Source organism: Vanacampus margaritifer, chromosome 12 (genome assembly GCF_051991255.1).
Source record: "Vanacampus margaritifer isolate UIUO_Vmar chromosome 12, RoL_Vmar_1.0, whole genome shotgun sequence".
NCBI classification, from domain to species: Eukaryota; Metazoa; Chordata; class Actinopteri; order Syngnathiformes; family Syngnathidae; genus Vanacampus; species Vanacampus margaritifer.
Window position 1 is genome coordinate 2,603,065 of NC_135443.1, and position 14,225 is coordinate 2,617,289.

Consider the following 14,225-nt stretch of genomic DNA (forward strand, 5'->3'; position numbering starts at 1 on the left):
TGGCCGGCCCGTACTTTGAAAGCCTGTACTGGGGGAATTCCAGTCGCAACGCAGCAGACATGTCCACGACAAAATTTTAGCAGTAATAAATTTTAATAATAATGCACATATTTGTGGTGACTGGGTCAAGTTGTATTTTATTTTTCATTTTTAAAAATGTGCAGTATTTCACAAGTTACTTCATGTTAAAGATTAGATAGCTCTTAATATGAAAAGAAAAATGCACTGAGCGGTCACCAACATCTTACAAATGCAATTATGCCATCTAGTGGCAGAAAGATGACTTCAACACAAATCAATATCACACTCATTTTTTTTTACAGTACACTACATATTTTTAATTTTAACTTAACTTTTCACAAATTTTTCTTCTTTCTTCTTTTATGTTGACAAGAGTATGACATTTTTTTTATTGTACATTTAGAACAGATATAAAATTTACGATTAATCGTGAGTTAACTATTAGTCATGTGATTAATTACGATCAAAAATTTTAATCACCTGACACTCCTAGTATTTATTATTGTTGATTTGTTTTTTTGTTTGTTTTTTAATGAATGTTTATTAGCTTTTTTGTGTGTAAACTTGAAAACCAAAAGTAAAATATTGAGGAGGAAAAAAAGGTTAAAGTTAAAGATAATTTGAATAAGAATCAATAAGATAGTGTAAAATAAGAATCCACAATGCCAGCGAAACGACAAAAAATGAGTCAAGACGAGACAAAAACGATCCCATCCTAAAAAAAACAACAACAACTTTCGGAAGTTTTAAAACACTCACATTAAACAACACCAACATCTCCTTTGGGTCACAGAGCTTTTTTCTAAGATGTTCTTGTCACAGCGATTAATCATTTGCAGATTCTTAATCCGTAATGATTATTCCACGGACAAATCAATAGGCAGGGAACAAAGCCTGCCAATAGGATGTTTGGATACTTTGAATAATCCATGCAAACACGGCGTCCTTTGCAGGATTTTCAAAAACAGTTGCTATATTAAGCAACAAGCTCGTTCATTCATTTTTATATTTCTGTTTTTATTCCTTCCATTAACACTTTTCATGGCTGGAAAGGAACAATATCAAATGTGTGTCATTCATTGACTCCATTGGAATGCAGTAAGCCATTAAATGCCTCTGTTGCAAACTAAGACTATTACAGGAAATTGCTCCCTTGTCCCAAAATTGATATATGGTGTAATCTAGTAGAAAGTTTCATTATATTTGCATTAGTGAGGTGACCAAAATTTAAACAACCTGTCAAATTTCCAATGCAAATTTTCTTCAATGAAAATTACCTGCTGACTTCCAAAATTGCACTCCAACAACTGAAATGTGCATTTGTTTTAAAGGGGAAGTCAACCCCCCCCCCCCCTCCTTTTTTTCTGGGAGATCTCAGTATTGATCATTTGAAATGTCATCATCATTGTTCTCCCTTTTTTTTTATTTATTTTTTTTTTATGTGTGTTTGTGCGTGTGTGTGTGCGTGTGTGCGTGCGTGTGTGCGTGCGTGAGAAAGAAAAAAAAAAAAAAGAATTCCCATACCGTTCACCTAAACCGAACACTTCAAAATCCAGCCAGAGTCGTGGGGCGGAAAAAAAAAAAAATAAAAATTCTTGACAATAATATGCTATATGTGACCTCACTAGTCTAAATATGATATTCTGGTTAATATTGTGTTAGTGGAATATGAGCTAAGCAGCAAAATCCAGCAGTTTTTATCCATCTCAGGGGGCGGCCATTTTGTCACTTGTTGTCAACCAATCACAGCTCACTTGTTTTCTGAAGCTGAGCTGTGATTGGCACGCTGATGGACGGAATTTTTTCGCCTTCCTCGCTCTCGGCGGGGAAGCGGAAGGCCATCATCAACTTCTTATTTGGGAACGATGATCTTGTTCGGACCACTTTAAAGTAGAAGTCAACCGTAAACATTTCTTGACAATATGTTATATATGACCTCACTAGTCTAAGCGTTACCTTTGTGGAATAGGAGTTATTTAGCAAAATCCAGCCATTTTTCTCCATCTCATGGGGCGGCCATTTTGCCACTTGCTGTCGACTGAAGATGACATCACAGATGTTCTGGGCTCAGGCAACGAGCAATCACAACTCACCTGTTTTCTGACGCTGCACTGTGATTGGTTGCTACCTGAGACCCAAACAACTGTGATGTCATCTTCAGTCGACAGCAAGTGGCAAAATGGCCGCCTCCTGAGATGGATGAAAACGGCTGGATTTTGCTTCATATTCCACAAATGTGATATTAATCAAAATGTCGTGTTTAAACTAGTGAGGTCACATATAACATATTGTCAAGAAATGTTGAAAGTTGACTTCCACTTTAAGGTGGTCCGAGCGAGATCATCCTTCCCAAAGTCCATCGGCGTGGCATTAGCCAGCCATTTGCCGGGGGGCGTCTGCGGGGCCGCGGCCTAACGAGCCGGGCGGCGCTCCCGGACCTCATCTGCATAACGAGCCGCCTCCCTGTCGTTAGGGCCCCAGCGTCGGCGCGGCGCTGCAACGTCAGTTTGTTTGCTTCTCTGTCGGCGAGCTTTGCATTAGCTTAATGAGGACTGCTCAAGGACAAACAGTCAGCAGAAAAATAAAGAGGCCAGCGTCTGTGCAAATGTATTCTAATGCCCAATCGCATTATTCCGTAAATCAAATCTGCCAAATCACAAAGGCATCCTCAGGTAAGTTTTTTTTTTTTTTTTTTTTTGTGGTAAGGGGGGGCTGTCAGGTCGCTGTGAACATATTGACAAAGGCGGTGACGGCGGCGCGCAAAAGCCTCCTTCGGGTGGACGCCGCATTTATGCAATTGACTTTGAATTGATTTCCTCGCATGCAAATGAAGCCTGCGTACATTTGCCGGATTACATGCGTCTTCTGCGGATCAGGATGGATGAGGAGGGGGGGGGGGGGGTTGGGGGGGCAAAGTTTTCAAAGGGCACGTTGGCGCTGTCATTCTGTCAATCCATTGTGCTTAAATCTGCGTGTGTGCGCGCGCGCGCGTGAGGGAGAATCAGATTTGGCTGTGTGTGCTGTTTCGTGCGCTCTTTGAACAACGTATCCATGCAGCAAAGATCAGAGGCCATCCCTGACACCTCACTCCCATTAACCAAACATCAGCAGAATTTTATTCCGTCTCTGTCTCAACTCACCTCTCCTCCATCCCTCCCTCCATCCCCCCCCCCCCTCCCTCCCTCTCTCCCTCCCTCTCTTCCGCTGACTGGCAGTCTTCACGTGGCGATGCTCGATGCCCCCCGGGGACAGCCGGGAGAGGAATAAGAGCGGAGGAAAAAGAGCAATGAAGTTTAAGAGAAGGAGGGGGGAGAAAACAGACAGTGACCTTGGTTAGGGAGATGGGTAAATGATCAAACGGGGTGTGTGTGTGTGTGTGTTTATGACTGACGTGCGTGTGTGTGTGTGTGTGAGAGAGAGAGTGAGGTAAAGTAGGCGTAAAACAGTAACTCAATAAAGGATCAGTCACATCCAAGGAGCCTGGGGAGCCCACGCTGCTGACTGCGCACTTCAGCGGGCTATCAGTATGTGTGTGTACGTTTATGTACGTCCGCGCGTGTGTGTCTGTGTGAGCCACAGGAGTGTCGTTGGATGCCCTCCGCTGAGCTCGCCAGCACCTGCTAATTACCTTTCTCTGCAGAGCAATGCTCTTAGCTAGAAAGTAATAGACAAAGGTGTGTGTGTGTGTGTGTGTGTGTGTGTGTGTGTGTGTGGTTGGAGAGGGTGGGGGGGGGGGGCAATGCTTCTCATCTGTGAAACACCTTGAATGTGACAGTTGCCAAGACGTGAGGCCGAGCCGTGCGTTTTTTGGGATAGAAAGATGCTGCGGTCAGCTAAGTGGAGAAAACACTGTCATTTGTCACAGATAGACGAGAGAGAGGGGGGGGGGGGGGGGGTGTCAGGTTATCAAAGTGCGCGTTTAAGCTCCGCTAACCCTCCATGGACACTCCAAAAAAAAAAAGGGGGAAAAAAAGTCTAACATGGATTTCTATGACAATGTATTAGGGGGGCACTTATATATAGATATATATATTTTTTTAGAGAGAGGGCTGATATTCTGAGGAAAAAAAAGGAAAAACTTAAATATTTACGACATTGTAAAGTGGAAAATTTTCAAGAAAAAAACTCACAAATTTACAAGAAAAAACTGAAATATTTGCGATATTATAAAGTGGCAAATTTGTGGGGGAAAAACTCACAAATTTACAACAAACTCAAATATTTGCGATATTATTATTATTATTTATTTTTTTAGAGCTCAGTATTGTCCATTCGGTAATTTTACCGATTTGACATGTCATCATCATTGCTCTCATTTTATTTTATTTTTTTATACATATATATATATTTTTTTGTATTTTTTATTTTTATTTTGTATGTGTATTTCTTTTTGGATGTGATATGCGATATTATAAAGTGGCAATTTTGTGAGAGAGAAAATTCGCAAATTTACGAGAAAAAATCTGACATTTGTGACATTATAAAGTAGCAAATTTGCGACAAAAAAAAAACCCATCACAAATTTACGAGGAATAAACTTGCAGATTTGAGACATTGTTAACTTTAGCCCCAGAGCCCTGTTAGCTTTCAAGCTAGCTATTGGCTAGCGCCTGTCGTTGGGGCGTAGAAAACCCCGCAACAACTCCGTGGTGTACAGTAGATTCCGGCCACTAGAGACTATAAGCAAATATATGCTCATAGCTCAAAAACGTAGAAATGTGTAGACATAAGAAAGTTGCGAGACAAAGTAGTGTATATTTTTCAGCTGGGCCTGATTTGACGCATTCAGTGGACATTATTTTATGTTGTTCTTGACATTGTATTTGTATGTTTTTAACTGTTGTTGTAAGGTGACCTTGAGTGTCCAGATTATTATTATTATTATTATTGATATTATTAGTATTTTTTTTAATTATTATTATTATTATTATATTATATTTGGCTATTTTTTCAATTATATTCAAATTTCAATAATATTAGAAAAGGGTTGTCTTGAAGCAACTTTTGGCTTTTAAAATTCAAAAATAAAAATGATTTTTTTTCTGTCAAATACATAAAATACTTGTTTTGATAACTTCACATAAAATAAACAAAAAAACGTATATTTAAAAAAAAAAAAAACTTACATATAGATTTTTAAGTGACAATAGATCATGATAAAATAAAATATAAAGAAATTAAAAATGCTAAATTAGGTAATGATACCGACCGAAAAAATGCAGCAAAAAATATTGCCGTGACAAAAAACTTGTTTTCACCGTTTGTTGGTCAGAAAGAGGTATTTTTTGGTGAAACCAACATGTGTTCCAAATGATCTTTTGTAATCAGCAGAGAATTGAACTTTAGGTCGTTCTGCTGTTTACATAGTCATAGCATGCAATCTTCTGTGGCTCCTGTAAAACAACTTGCCGTACGGAGTCGTCCACTCTGAACATGTTAAAAGTATTTCTACTTTGTTACTGCCGTGCGGCGGCGGGCACACGCGTGCTTCTCACGTGTTACAAACAGATGGTCATCCATAATGCAGCTTCTTCTTCTTTGCTGCTTTTTATGGGCCACGTCAAGCTGTGATGCATTATCAATCGGCGTGCTGCCATGCCATAAAAAGAGAAATCCTAAACCGGGACAAAGATTAGTGTAAACACCCATTTAATATGTGCTTTTATGTGTTTACAAGGAATTCACTCAACAAATTAGAAAGCTGTAAATTATTCAAATGTGTTGCGGAGAACCCAAATCGCATCTGGTTGAATTTGTTCAGCGGCGCGGCGCGTGCGGCCTTGCTCGCGTTGGTCACATGAAAAGAGGCTTTAATTCCAAAAGTACTTTACGCAGCAGCTGTCAAAATGCGGCACGTCGTAATAAAAATGCTTTACGGGCAGAATGAGAAAATGTCTTTGTGATTTATTTGGGAAGGCCTTTCTCTTTTTTTTCCCTCGTTGAAGCTGGAGAGCGTTTGTTGAATTTAATTATGGGCGAAATATGAATTGGAAAGCGCTGCATAAATGCATCCTTCTCTGGAAGTGAAGGCCCCCAAAAAATTAAGCGCCTTAAAAGCAAAGTGTTTTCACTCGTGGCGGCAGCAGGGTTGGACATGAACTCATTCGCTGCCATTGACGGCTAAAGACGTCAAAGTTCTATTTTTATTGGACTGGCAGTAAATGAGTAAACATTACTATAAATGTCAAAGTCATGTCTTGTAAATTGGGTCACTCGTATCTCAAAGCATCTGTTAACATCTGGAAAATCATCAAAATAATCTTTTAATTCAGTACGGTGTCTTTGGTTCATCATTTCTGGTTAACATTGCGTTAGTGGAATATGAATTAAGCAGCGAAATCCAGCAGTTTTGATCAATCAATATCAGTGACATCACAGTTGCTCACGTCTCAGGTCTCAACCAATCACAGCTCAGCTCCAAAAACAGATGAGCTGTGATTGGTCGTAGCCTGAGCCCTGAGCAACTGTGATGTCATCTTCAGTCGACGGCAAGTGGCAAAATGGCCGCCCCCTGACATGGATTAAAAATGGCTGGATTTTGCTGCATAACTCGTATTCCACAAATGTAATATTCATCGGAATGTCACGTTTAGACTAGCGAGGTCACATGTAACGTGTTATTGTCAAGAAATGTTAAAGTTACACGTTTTGAACTTGAAACCGTGACTGTGACTGGTGTGCAAAACAGTAACAGTTTTGGACTCGTGTGTAACAAAAGCGAAGTAATCCACAGTCCATCCGGTTTTGGCCGGCCACGCGAGGGATCACGTCTTTTGTTGATGTGTTCTTTTCAAGAGTGTGAAAGTGCCTCCATATTAGGGCCTGAGAAACGTTGGCCTAAATGTCTTGCAGAATCCAACCCGTTGGCCGCTGATAGACAAGTGTACCAGCACCCCCCGCCGAGCAGGGACGGCTGCGAGAAGGCGCCGTACCCGGCGGGACACAAGCTCCCAGCGGGTCTCCACCACGCTCCCTTCATCTTCCCGGAAGGCTTGTCCTCCATCGAGACCCTCCTCACCAACATCCAGGTGAGGCTCTGCCGGGGCTTTGTTGCCATTATTAGCGTCGCCGCTATTATACTGCCAGATGAATAGAAGGGCGACGACGAGGCGCTCTTTTGAGAGTAGCCGCAATGGTAAATAAGAGAGCCGGCAGACATTCAGGATATGGTTCAATTGCGATGGGCGTGCCGTGACCCGCTTCTCACATGTTGCATGTCTTTGTTGCGGAGGAGTCACCGCCAGCTTGGTTTTCACTCTGCGAAAAAAAAAAAAACTTGGTTTGTTACCTAATCTGACCCCAGTGAGACATGCGCTACAATTTTAGTTATAAAAAAAAAAAAAAAAAAGCACTTTGGGGCGATGGCGAGCTCAGTGTGTCGAGCACCCGCACCATGTGTTGAGGCTCGTCAATACAATATGTTTATAAATTGAAACAAAACGGAAACGACGTCAGAAGACTACCAAGCCATCGTTTTAAAAACAAAAATCCACAAAAGATATGGTAAAATATGTAGGAATAAATATGACAAATAAAAAGAAAAATGACTGAAATACAATTTTTTTTTTAAATGCATAAATATATATTAAAAAATCATGAAAATGAAAAGTATAAATAATAATGATGCAATAAAATATGAAAAATAAAAATAAAGGTATAGCAAAAAAAAAAATATCATATCATTAATATAAAATATAATTATATTAATCTAATTATATAATTAATTATTAATGTATTAATAAATTAAAATATTATTATTAATAAATTAATAAAAAAAATATTTACATTTTTTCAGCAAAAAACAGCATTAACACAAATACAATATGTATTACAATAAAAAGAAAATGTGCAATTGAAGTGGAAATGGAAATGGCAATATAATTATTATATAAAGTTAACACATTTCAATAAATTTGCAATTTAAATATTTTAAAATACATTTTTTCAAAATGTTATTTCATATGTACAAATGTTACACATTATTACAGCCCTACATACTGTTGATTAAAAAGGTATATGTGTTTTATTATTATTATTATTTAAACATTTATAACAATTATGTTCTCATGAGGATTTTGTCATTTTTATTGCTATACTGTATCCTGCTGTATATCTAAATTGTATAAGTTATAATTGATTTTTATAGTTTTGTCTTATTTAAAGATTTACTGCTATTATGGGTTTGATTAAACCATTTGCTCAGTCTTTTATCGATGGCAAAAAAACTAAACAAGTAAAGTTTAAATTTTTCATAATTTTTTTAATTTTTTTTGCTTGAAACAAAAGATGCATTTTCTTATTTTGTGGCCTAAATCTAAGACGGGGACGGCTTGTGTCTTTATGACGCTATGCCGGATTTTCTTGCATTATGACACCTTGGATCCAAACAACCGAAACTCCTCGTAGGTACGCAACTCCCATCGAAATCTCATTGTAGGCTGTTTTGAACTACTAGTTCATTTGCAAATTCCTTGTTTTGATGTTTGCGGTGTAACCTGTTGTTGATGTGCGCCCGTGTGTGTCTCCAAGCAGGGTCTGCTGAGGGTTGCCATCGAGAACGCCCGGGCGCAGGAGAAGCAGGACCACCTGGAGAGGACCGAGCTGAAGATGGAGCTGGTGCGCGAGCGAGAGCTAAGAGAGACGCTGGAGAGGCAGCTCAGCATGGAGCAGAAAAACAGAGGTTTTTTATTTTAATTTTTTAATTTTTTAATTTTTTAATTTTTTAATTTTTAAATTTTTTAATTTTTATTTTTTTATATTTTTATTTTTTTAAATTTTTAAATTTTTAAATTTTTAAATTTTTAAATTTTTAAATTTTTAAATTTTTAAATTTTTAAATTTTTAAATTTTTATTTTTATTTTTTTATTTTTTTTTAACAAACTTGGATTATTCACATTGACAGATCGCGTCAAAGCATTACTTTTGTCTCTGTGACGATCCTCAACTCATAGTTCCTTGGCATCATGATGCCACAACAGGATGGCAAACCACTAATTTTGTCTAAATGGAGCTTCCTCATCTCACTTCCTTGGCACCAGGATGCCATAGGATGGCGGCAAAGCACTGCTTTTGTGCTGAAGAGCTCAACTCGTGCCAACATAAAGCAAAGTAGTTCCCTTTGCACTAAGACGCCAGAAAGTGGTGGCAAAGCACTACTTTTATCTCAAAGAAGCCCCTCAGCCCATGTCAGTATTGTTCCATGGCACCAAAATGCCACAACATGGCAGCAAAGCACTACTTTTGTCTCAAAAAAAGCTCCTCAACTCTCTTCAACATAATTCCGTGGCACCAAGATGCCTCAACATGGCGGCAAAGCACTTGTTTTGTCTCAGTGAAGCGCCTCGTCTTGTGTCAGTATTGTTCCATGGCACCAAGATGCCACAACATGGCAGCAAAGCACTAGTTTTGTCTCAAAAAAGCTGCTCAATTCAATTGAACAAAATTCCGCAAAACAGTGTCTGAGCAACACTTTTTTTTTTTTTTGCTTTGACCTAAGCACTAAACAGCAAATAGTGTCAGGTTAGAAATTATTTATTTGTTTGTTTATTTATTTATTTATTTATTTATTTTCAATGATTTAAATAAAATCCATAAACACAGCGTAGTCACACAGGTGCTGCTGTCGACCACAGCTCACACTCACGCATAGATTTGATGATGTCACGCGCCACCCTTCCAAGCCCCGCCTCTTAAAGGCACACACAAACTCCACACTAGATAGTGTATTTTCTACACATTTTTGCTTTGCAATATTTTGCATTCAAGTTACGCCTACAATGTATTTTAAAAGATGCGTTGTAATAAGTTTCAAAAACAATTCTGTTGGAAGTTCATCTCCTACCAAACAGTGAGCGCAACAACGCTGACCTAATGCAAGATGATCTCACCTGAGCCTTCATGACATGATGTCAGCCGACAGACGAGCCAAAGCTAATAGATGGCATCATTCTTATCACTTTTTCCTCCTCCTGTTCATTCTTTCAGTTCTCATCCAGAAGCGACTGAAGAAGGAAAAGAGGAGTAAGAGGCGACTTCAGGAGGCCTTGGAAGAGGAGGTGAAACTCCGAGATCAGGCGGAGCACGGCTTCCTGCAGCACGCCGCCGGCGCGCTCTCGGGTACGCCGAAAAAAAAAAAAAAGAAGCTTTCTTCGTCTTTTTATTTATTCATTTATTTTTACATAAATGTCAACAAGCGTTTTACTCGCGACAGCCTCGGCTGTTCATTAGCTTTCTAATTGACTTCCTTTACTCATTAATGGCCAAAGCGCAGCACATCAATCATCAGCCGCCTCTCTCCCCCGACAGAGTCTGTGACCCAGGACGCGGACGTCGTCAAGCTGGAGGACGACAGGCTGGACGTTAAGGCAACAGTGCAAGGTGCTAAACAAAAAGAAACGTCCAGCTGCGACGCGCAACAGCTTGTGTCCTCGTGAAGTCAGCTTCAACGCAACTGCGGCGGGAAAAACAGCACAATCATTTGACACGGCCTGAAACTGTATTTTTGGTACAGCATTTTTATTAACTCATTCACTGCCATTGACGGCTATAGACGTCAAAAATTCATTTGAACTATTTCTATTAGTTTAAAAAAAAAAATCCACTTAAGAGTATTTTTTTTTTTTAATTTAACATTTAGAACAGATATCAAATTTGCGATTAATCGTGAGTCAACTAGTGAAGTCATGCAATTAATTACGATTTTAAAAAATGATCGCCTGACGCCCCCAATTTTTAATAATCTTTTCTTTTCTTTTTTTTTATCGCGACAGGCGGTTAAATTTTTTAATTGTAATTAATTGCATGACTTTAATAGTTAACTCACGTTTAATCACAAATTTAGTATCTGTTCCAAATGTACAAAAAAAATAAATCTGGGTTTTCATACCCTTGTTAACAAAAGTGGAAAAAAAAAATTCAACTAATAGAAATTGTTCAAATGAATTTTTGGCGTCTATAGCCGTCAATGGCAGTGAATGAGTAAATAATAATATTAATAAATTGGTGTTCTATAGAGTGTTTCTAGATATACAAAAGTAAAAAAAATTTTTTTTAAAAACTTGAGTCAGTGCAGGGCCAGATCTATTCTACTAAGATACGGCGTCAGCCCAAAATCCTGATAAAGCTTAAAACCTCATAGAAAACATAACTGATAACTCATATATTGACCTACCAACGCTTAAAGGAAAAGTTTGGGCACCAAATGAATGGAAATTAACATTCATCTTTTTTAGTACTCCCAAAAGACACCAACAGATATGAAGAAAAATAGCACTCTATATTATTGCACTGTATTAAAAAAAATACATTAAAAACATTATTCACTCAATATAATGAAATAAACAGTTTTTGTAATTTTTTTTTGCAGAAATTCAATGGGCATCGTGCTGCTCCTTGTGTGCATGCCTTGACCACAAAGGGGCAGTATAGCGCACATGTACACATATATATATATATAAAAAGTAACCTACGAGACAATTATTAACTGCCCGCAAAAAACTAAAAAAAATTCACTAATGACGGCTTGCATCTTGAAAAACAAGTTGGAACACATGTAGTTCAAAGTTCAAGTGGAAATCCAAAATCAGAGGTAGCTATTGATCATGTTGGCCCACTCGTTGCCTTGCAGATAAGTCTGCTGGAAGGACTGTTGAGTGATCCCCCCCCCCCCCACCCCTCGCAGGGAGTTAGATCACTTCTGAGAAACACTGCCCAGCACGCCTTCGCTTGAATGCGCCTCCTGTTTTAATGCACCGTGACGTTTAATATATTTATTATTTGTCCCGCGCTATTGTCGCCGCCATCACTGGATGAACGAGCAAAAAATGCAACGTGTTAGACAGACAGCAGAGAAAGTAGAAAAGCCAGAGTTCCTGGCAGTAGACCACCTCGTCCCTGCCCCCCCCACACACACACACACACCGCCGCCCACTACCCGATGGACCGGACCCCGGGCCGGCCGCGGCAGACAGCGAGCTTGTTCCAAGGCGCTTTTTTTTTTTTTTTTTTTTAATTGAATGCCAGTGAAGCAAGAAGAGAACTGGCCACTAATTAACGGCTGTCTTAATTGTTCTAGTGATGAGTTTGTTTGGACATCATTTGCATAATTAACACCCAGTAATAAATCATTTAAAGGGGAATTGTCTGTCAGACGGCGGGGGCAGGATGCGCTTCCTTTGTGCCAGCAAGTTTAATCGCGCAGAAAAGGGGATCAAAAAATACAAAAATCTGAACCTTTCTTATTAATGTTTTTTTTTAATAAATGCTCTTAGGTCAACGCGAAGTCAATCTTCTTTCTGGTGTTCTCGAGTTTTCTCCCACATGCAAAAACATGCATGTTAACGTCATGGAACACTTGAAATGATCTATTATCTTCTTCTTTTTTTTGTCCATTCTAAGTAAATTTCCTCCCGCCCTGCTCTCTCTCCTTGTGTTGTACACACAATCATGGCTGACAATGAGGCGCTCTAAAGCAACCACGCCAGCGAACTGTATGATATATAGGTAACATTTCGAGAAAAAAAATCGCAAATTTGCCAGTTTGTGAGAAAAAAAAACTTACAAGAAATACACATAGCGTAGCTTTAGTCTAATCGTGAGGATTCGTTGGTGGTTAACGGGACACTGTTTATAAAATGAAAAGGCAAGGATGGAGACGGATTCATCCTTAATTTAAACTTTACTCTTCATACACGGAAGCTAGAGCGACAACACTTCCTGATCAGCTGACTAACACTAACCAATCAGAAGCGGGCATGCTTTAGGTCAATGCAAGTGAATGACGGAGAGCAGCAGATTCGACACATCAACTTAGCTACTTGTACAATGAAATACCAAAATGTATGAATGTGTAAATAATAATTTGTCTACCCAACGCTTCAAACAATATAATCAATCTCCTTATCTCCTTATTTGAAAACCCGACCGAAAAGTATAGACACAAACATCTGAGTAGTACGCTACATGTATTTACATTTTTTTTGCATAAGTTTTTTTTCTCACCAATTTGCCCCTTTATAGACTTTTTTTTTTTTTCTCTTTGTGACTTTAGAAAGTGGCAAATGTGTGAGATTTTCTTGGAATATTACGCCCCCCTCTGAATTTTTTTTTTTTATATATATATATATATATATATATGTACCCTTGTACAATAGCGCCGGTTAACCCCCTCCCCTCAAAAAAAAGCCCCTGACACTAGTCTTAAAAAATCACTATCATATCAGGACACAGGAAAACATCTCCAGACCCCATTGAGGAAGTTCAACAGGAAGTCGGCCATTTTGATTTACCACATTGATTTTGGGCAAATGCCTGGGCTCGTACGTTGACAAACTACAAAATTTGTCTAAATGAGCCCTAATCGGGAAAAAAAATAGGTGAAGCTCTGAACTGCAAAGCGTTTTTGCTTATGCCATAAATCTGTTGGCAAAGAACTGCATCAAAATTTGGATTTTTTATTTCATCATTTTGTGGAGTTTCTGAAAATGAAGAAATAACACCAGTATTAGCAACCAAGATGAAATTTAGCGGACATGCCTATCATAACAGAACGCACGAAAAAGTCTAAAGGACTCAACCGATGACATTGAACAGAAAAAAAAAAAAAAGAGCATTTTTGTTCGAAGCATCCATTTTGGGCCAAGTCCACGACTTGCACTTTGATCAGCTCCAAATCGACCGCATCAGACGCGGGGTCTGCTCGACAGATGGGCGACGTTATTTTGCGAAGCTTTTCTGCTTACGTGGTCTAAACGTGGGCAGACGTATGGCATCAAATTTGATGATCATTTGGAGGATTGGCCATAAAAACGCCGAAATTCATTTTGTCTTTCAGAGGGCCGAGTATTCCTGCAGACGGCCTCGATGTACTGAAGGAGGACGGCGGACACGTTTGAACTCTCCCACTCTTCTCGACCTTTAATTTATTGCATTTATCACCCAATCCTGGACAGTAGTCACAACAATTCCTTTATTCTCATGACGTGTTTGTTTATGTTTCTTTCTGCTGAGATCCTATTTGATGACGGGCGTAGTTGTTTTTTGTCTGGGCACAAGTGATCAGTATAACTTGTCAACCAGCTGTGTACATATATAGCCATTGCTTTTTGTTGTTATAATCCAAAAAAGGCATGTTGTATAGTCAGTACATGTTTGGTGTATGTTATGCAGTAGGGCAGTTTGACAAGACAATACAGATACTTTTTCA

The 14,225-nt window shown here is 38.9% G+C and overlaps 1 protein-coding gene across 3 annotated transcripts in view; it reads left to right on the forward strand.

Moving 5' to 3' along the window:
- Positions 1 to 14,225, forward strand: part of dachc (dachshund c) — a 40,009-nt gene extending 25,784 nt beyond the window's left edge. For 2 of the 3 annotated variants that reach the window (XM_077582637.1, XM_077582635.1), the window contains 5 exons: positions 6,874 to 7,049; positions 8,551 to 8,701; positions 10,007 to 10,138; positions 10,328 to 10,399; positions 13,854 to 14,225. In XM_077582637.1, the coding sequence (XP_077438763.1) occupies positions 6,874 to 7,049; positions 8,551 to 8,701; positions 10,007 to 10,138; positions 10,328 to 10,399; positions 13,854 to 13,891 (569 nt within the window). In that variant the 3' untranslated portion in view covers positions 13,892 to 14,225. The remainder of the gene's footprint in view (positions 1 to 6,873; positions 7,050 to 8,550; positions 8,702 to 10,006; positions 10,139 to 10,327; positions 10,400 to 13,853) is intronic. The other variant, XM_077582636.1, reaches the window with a different exon arrangement.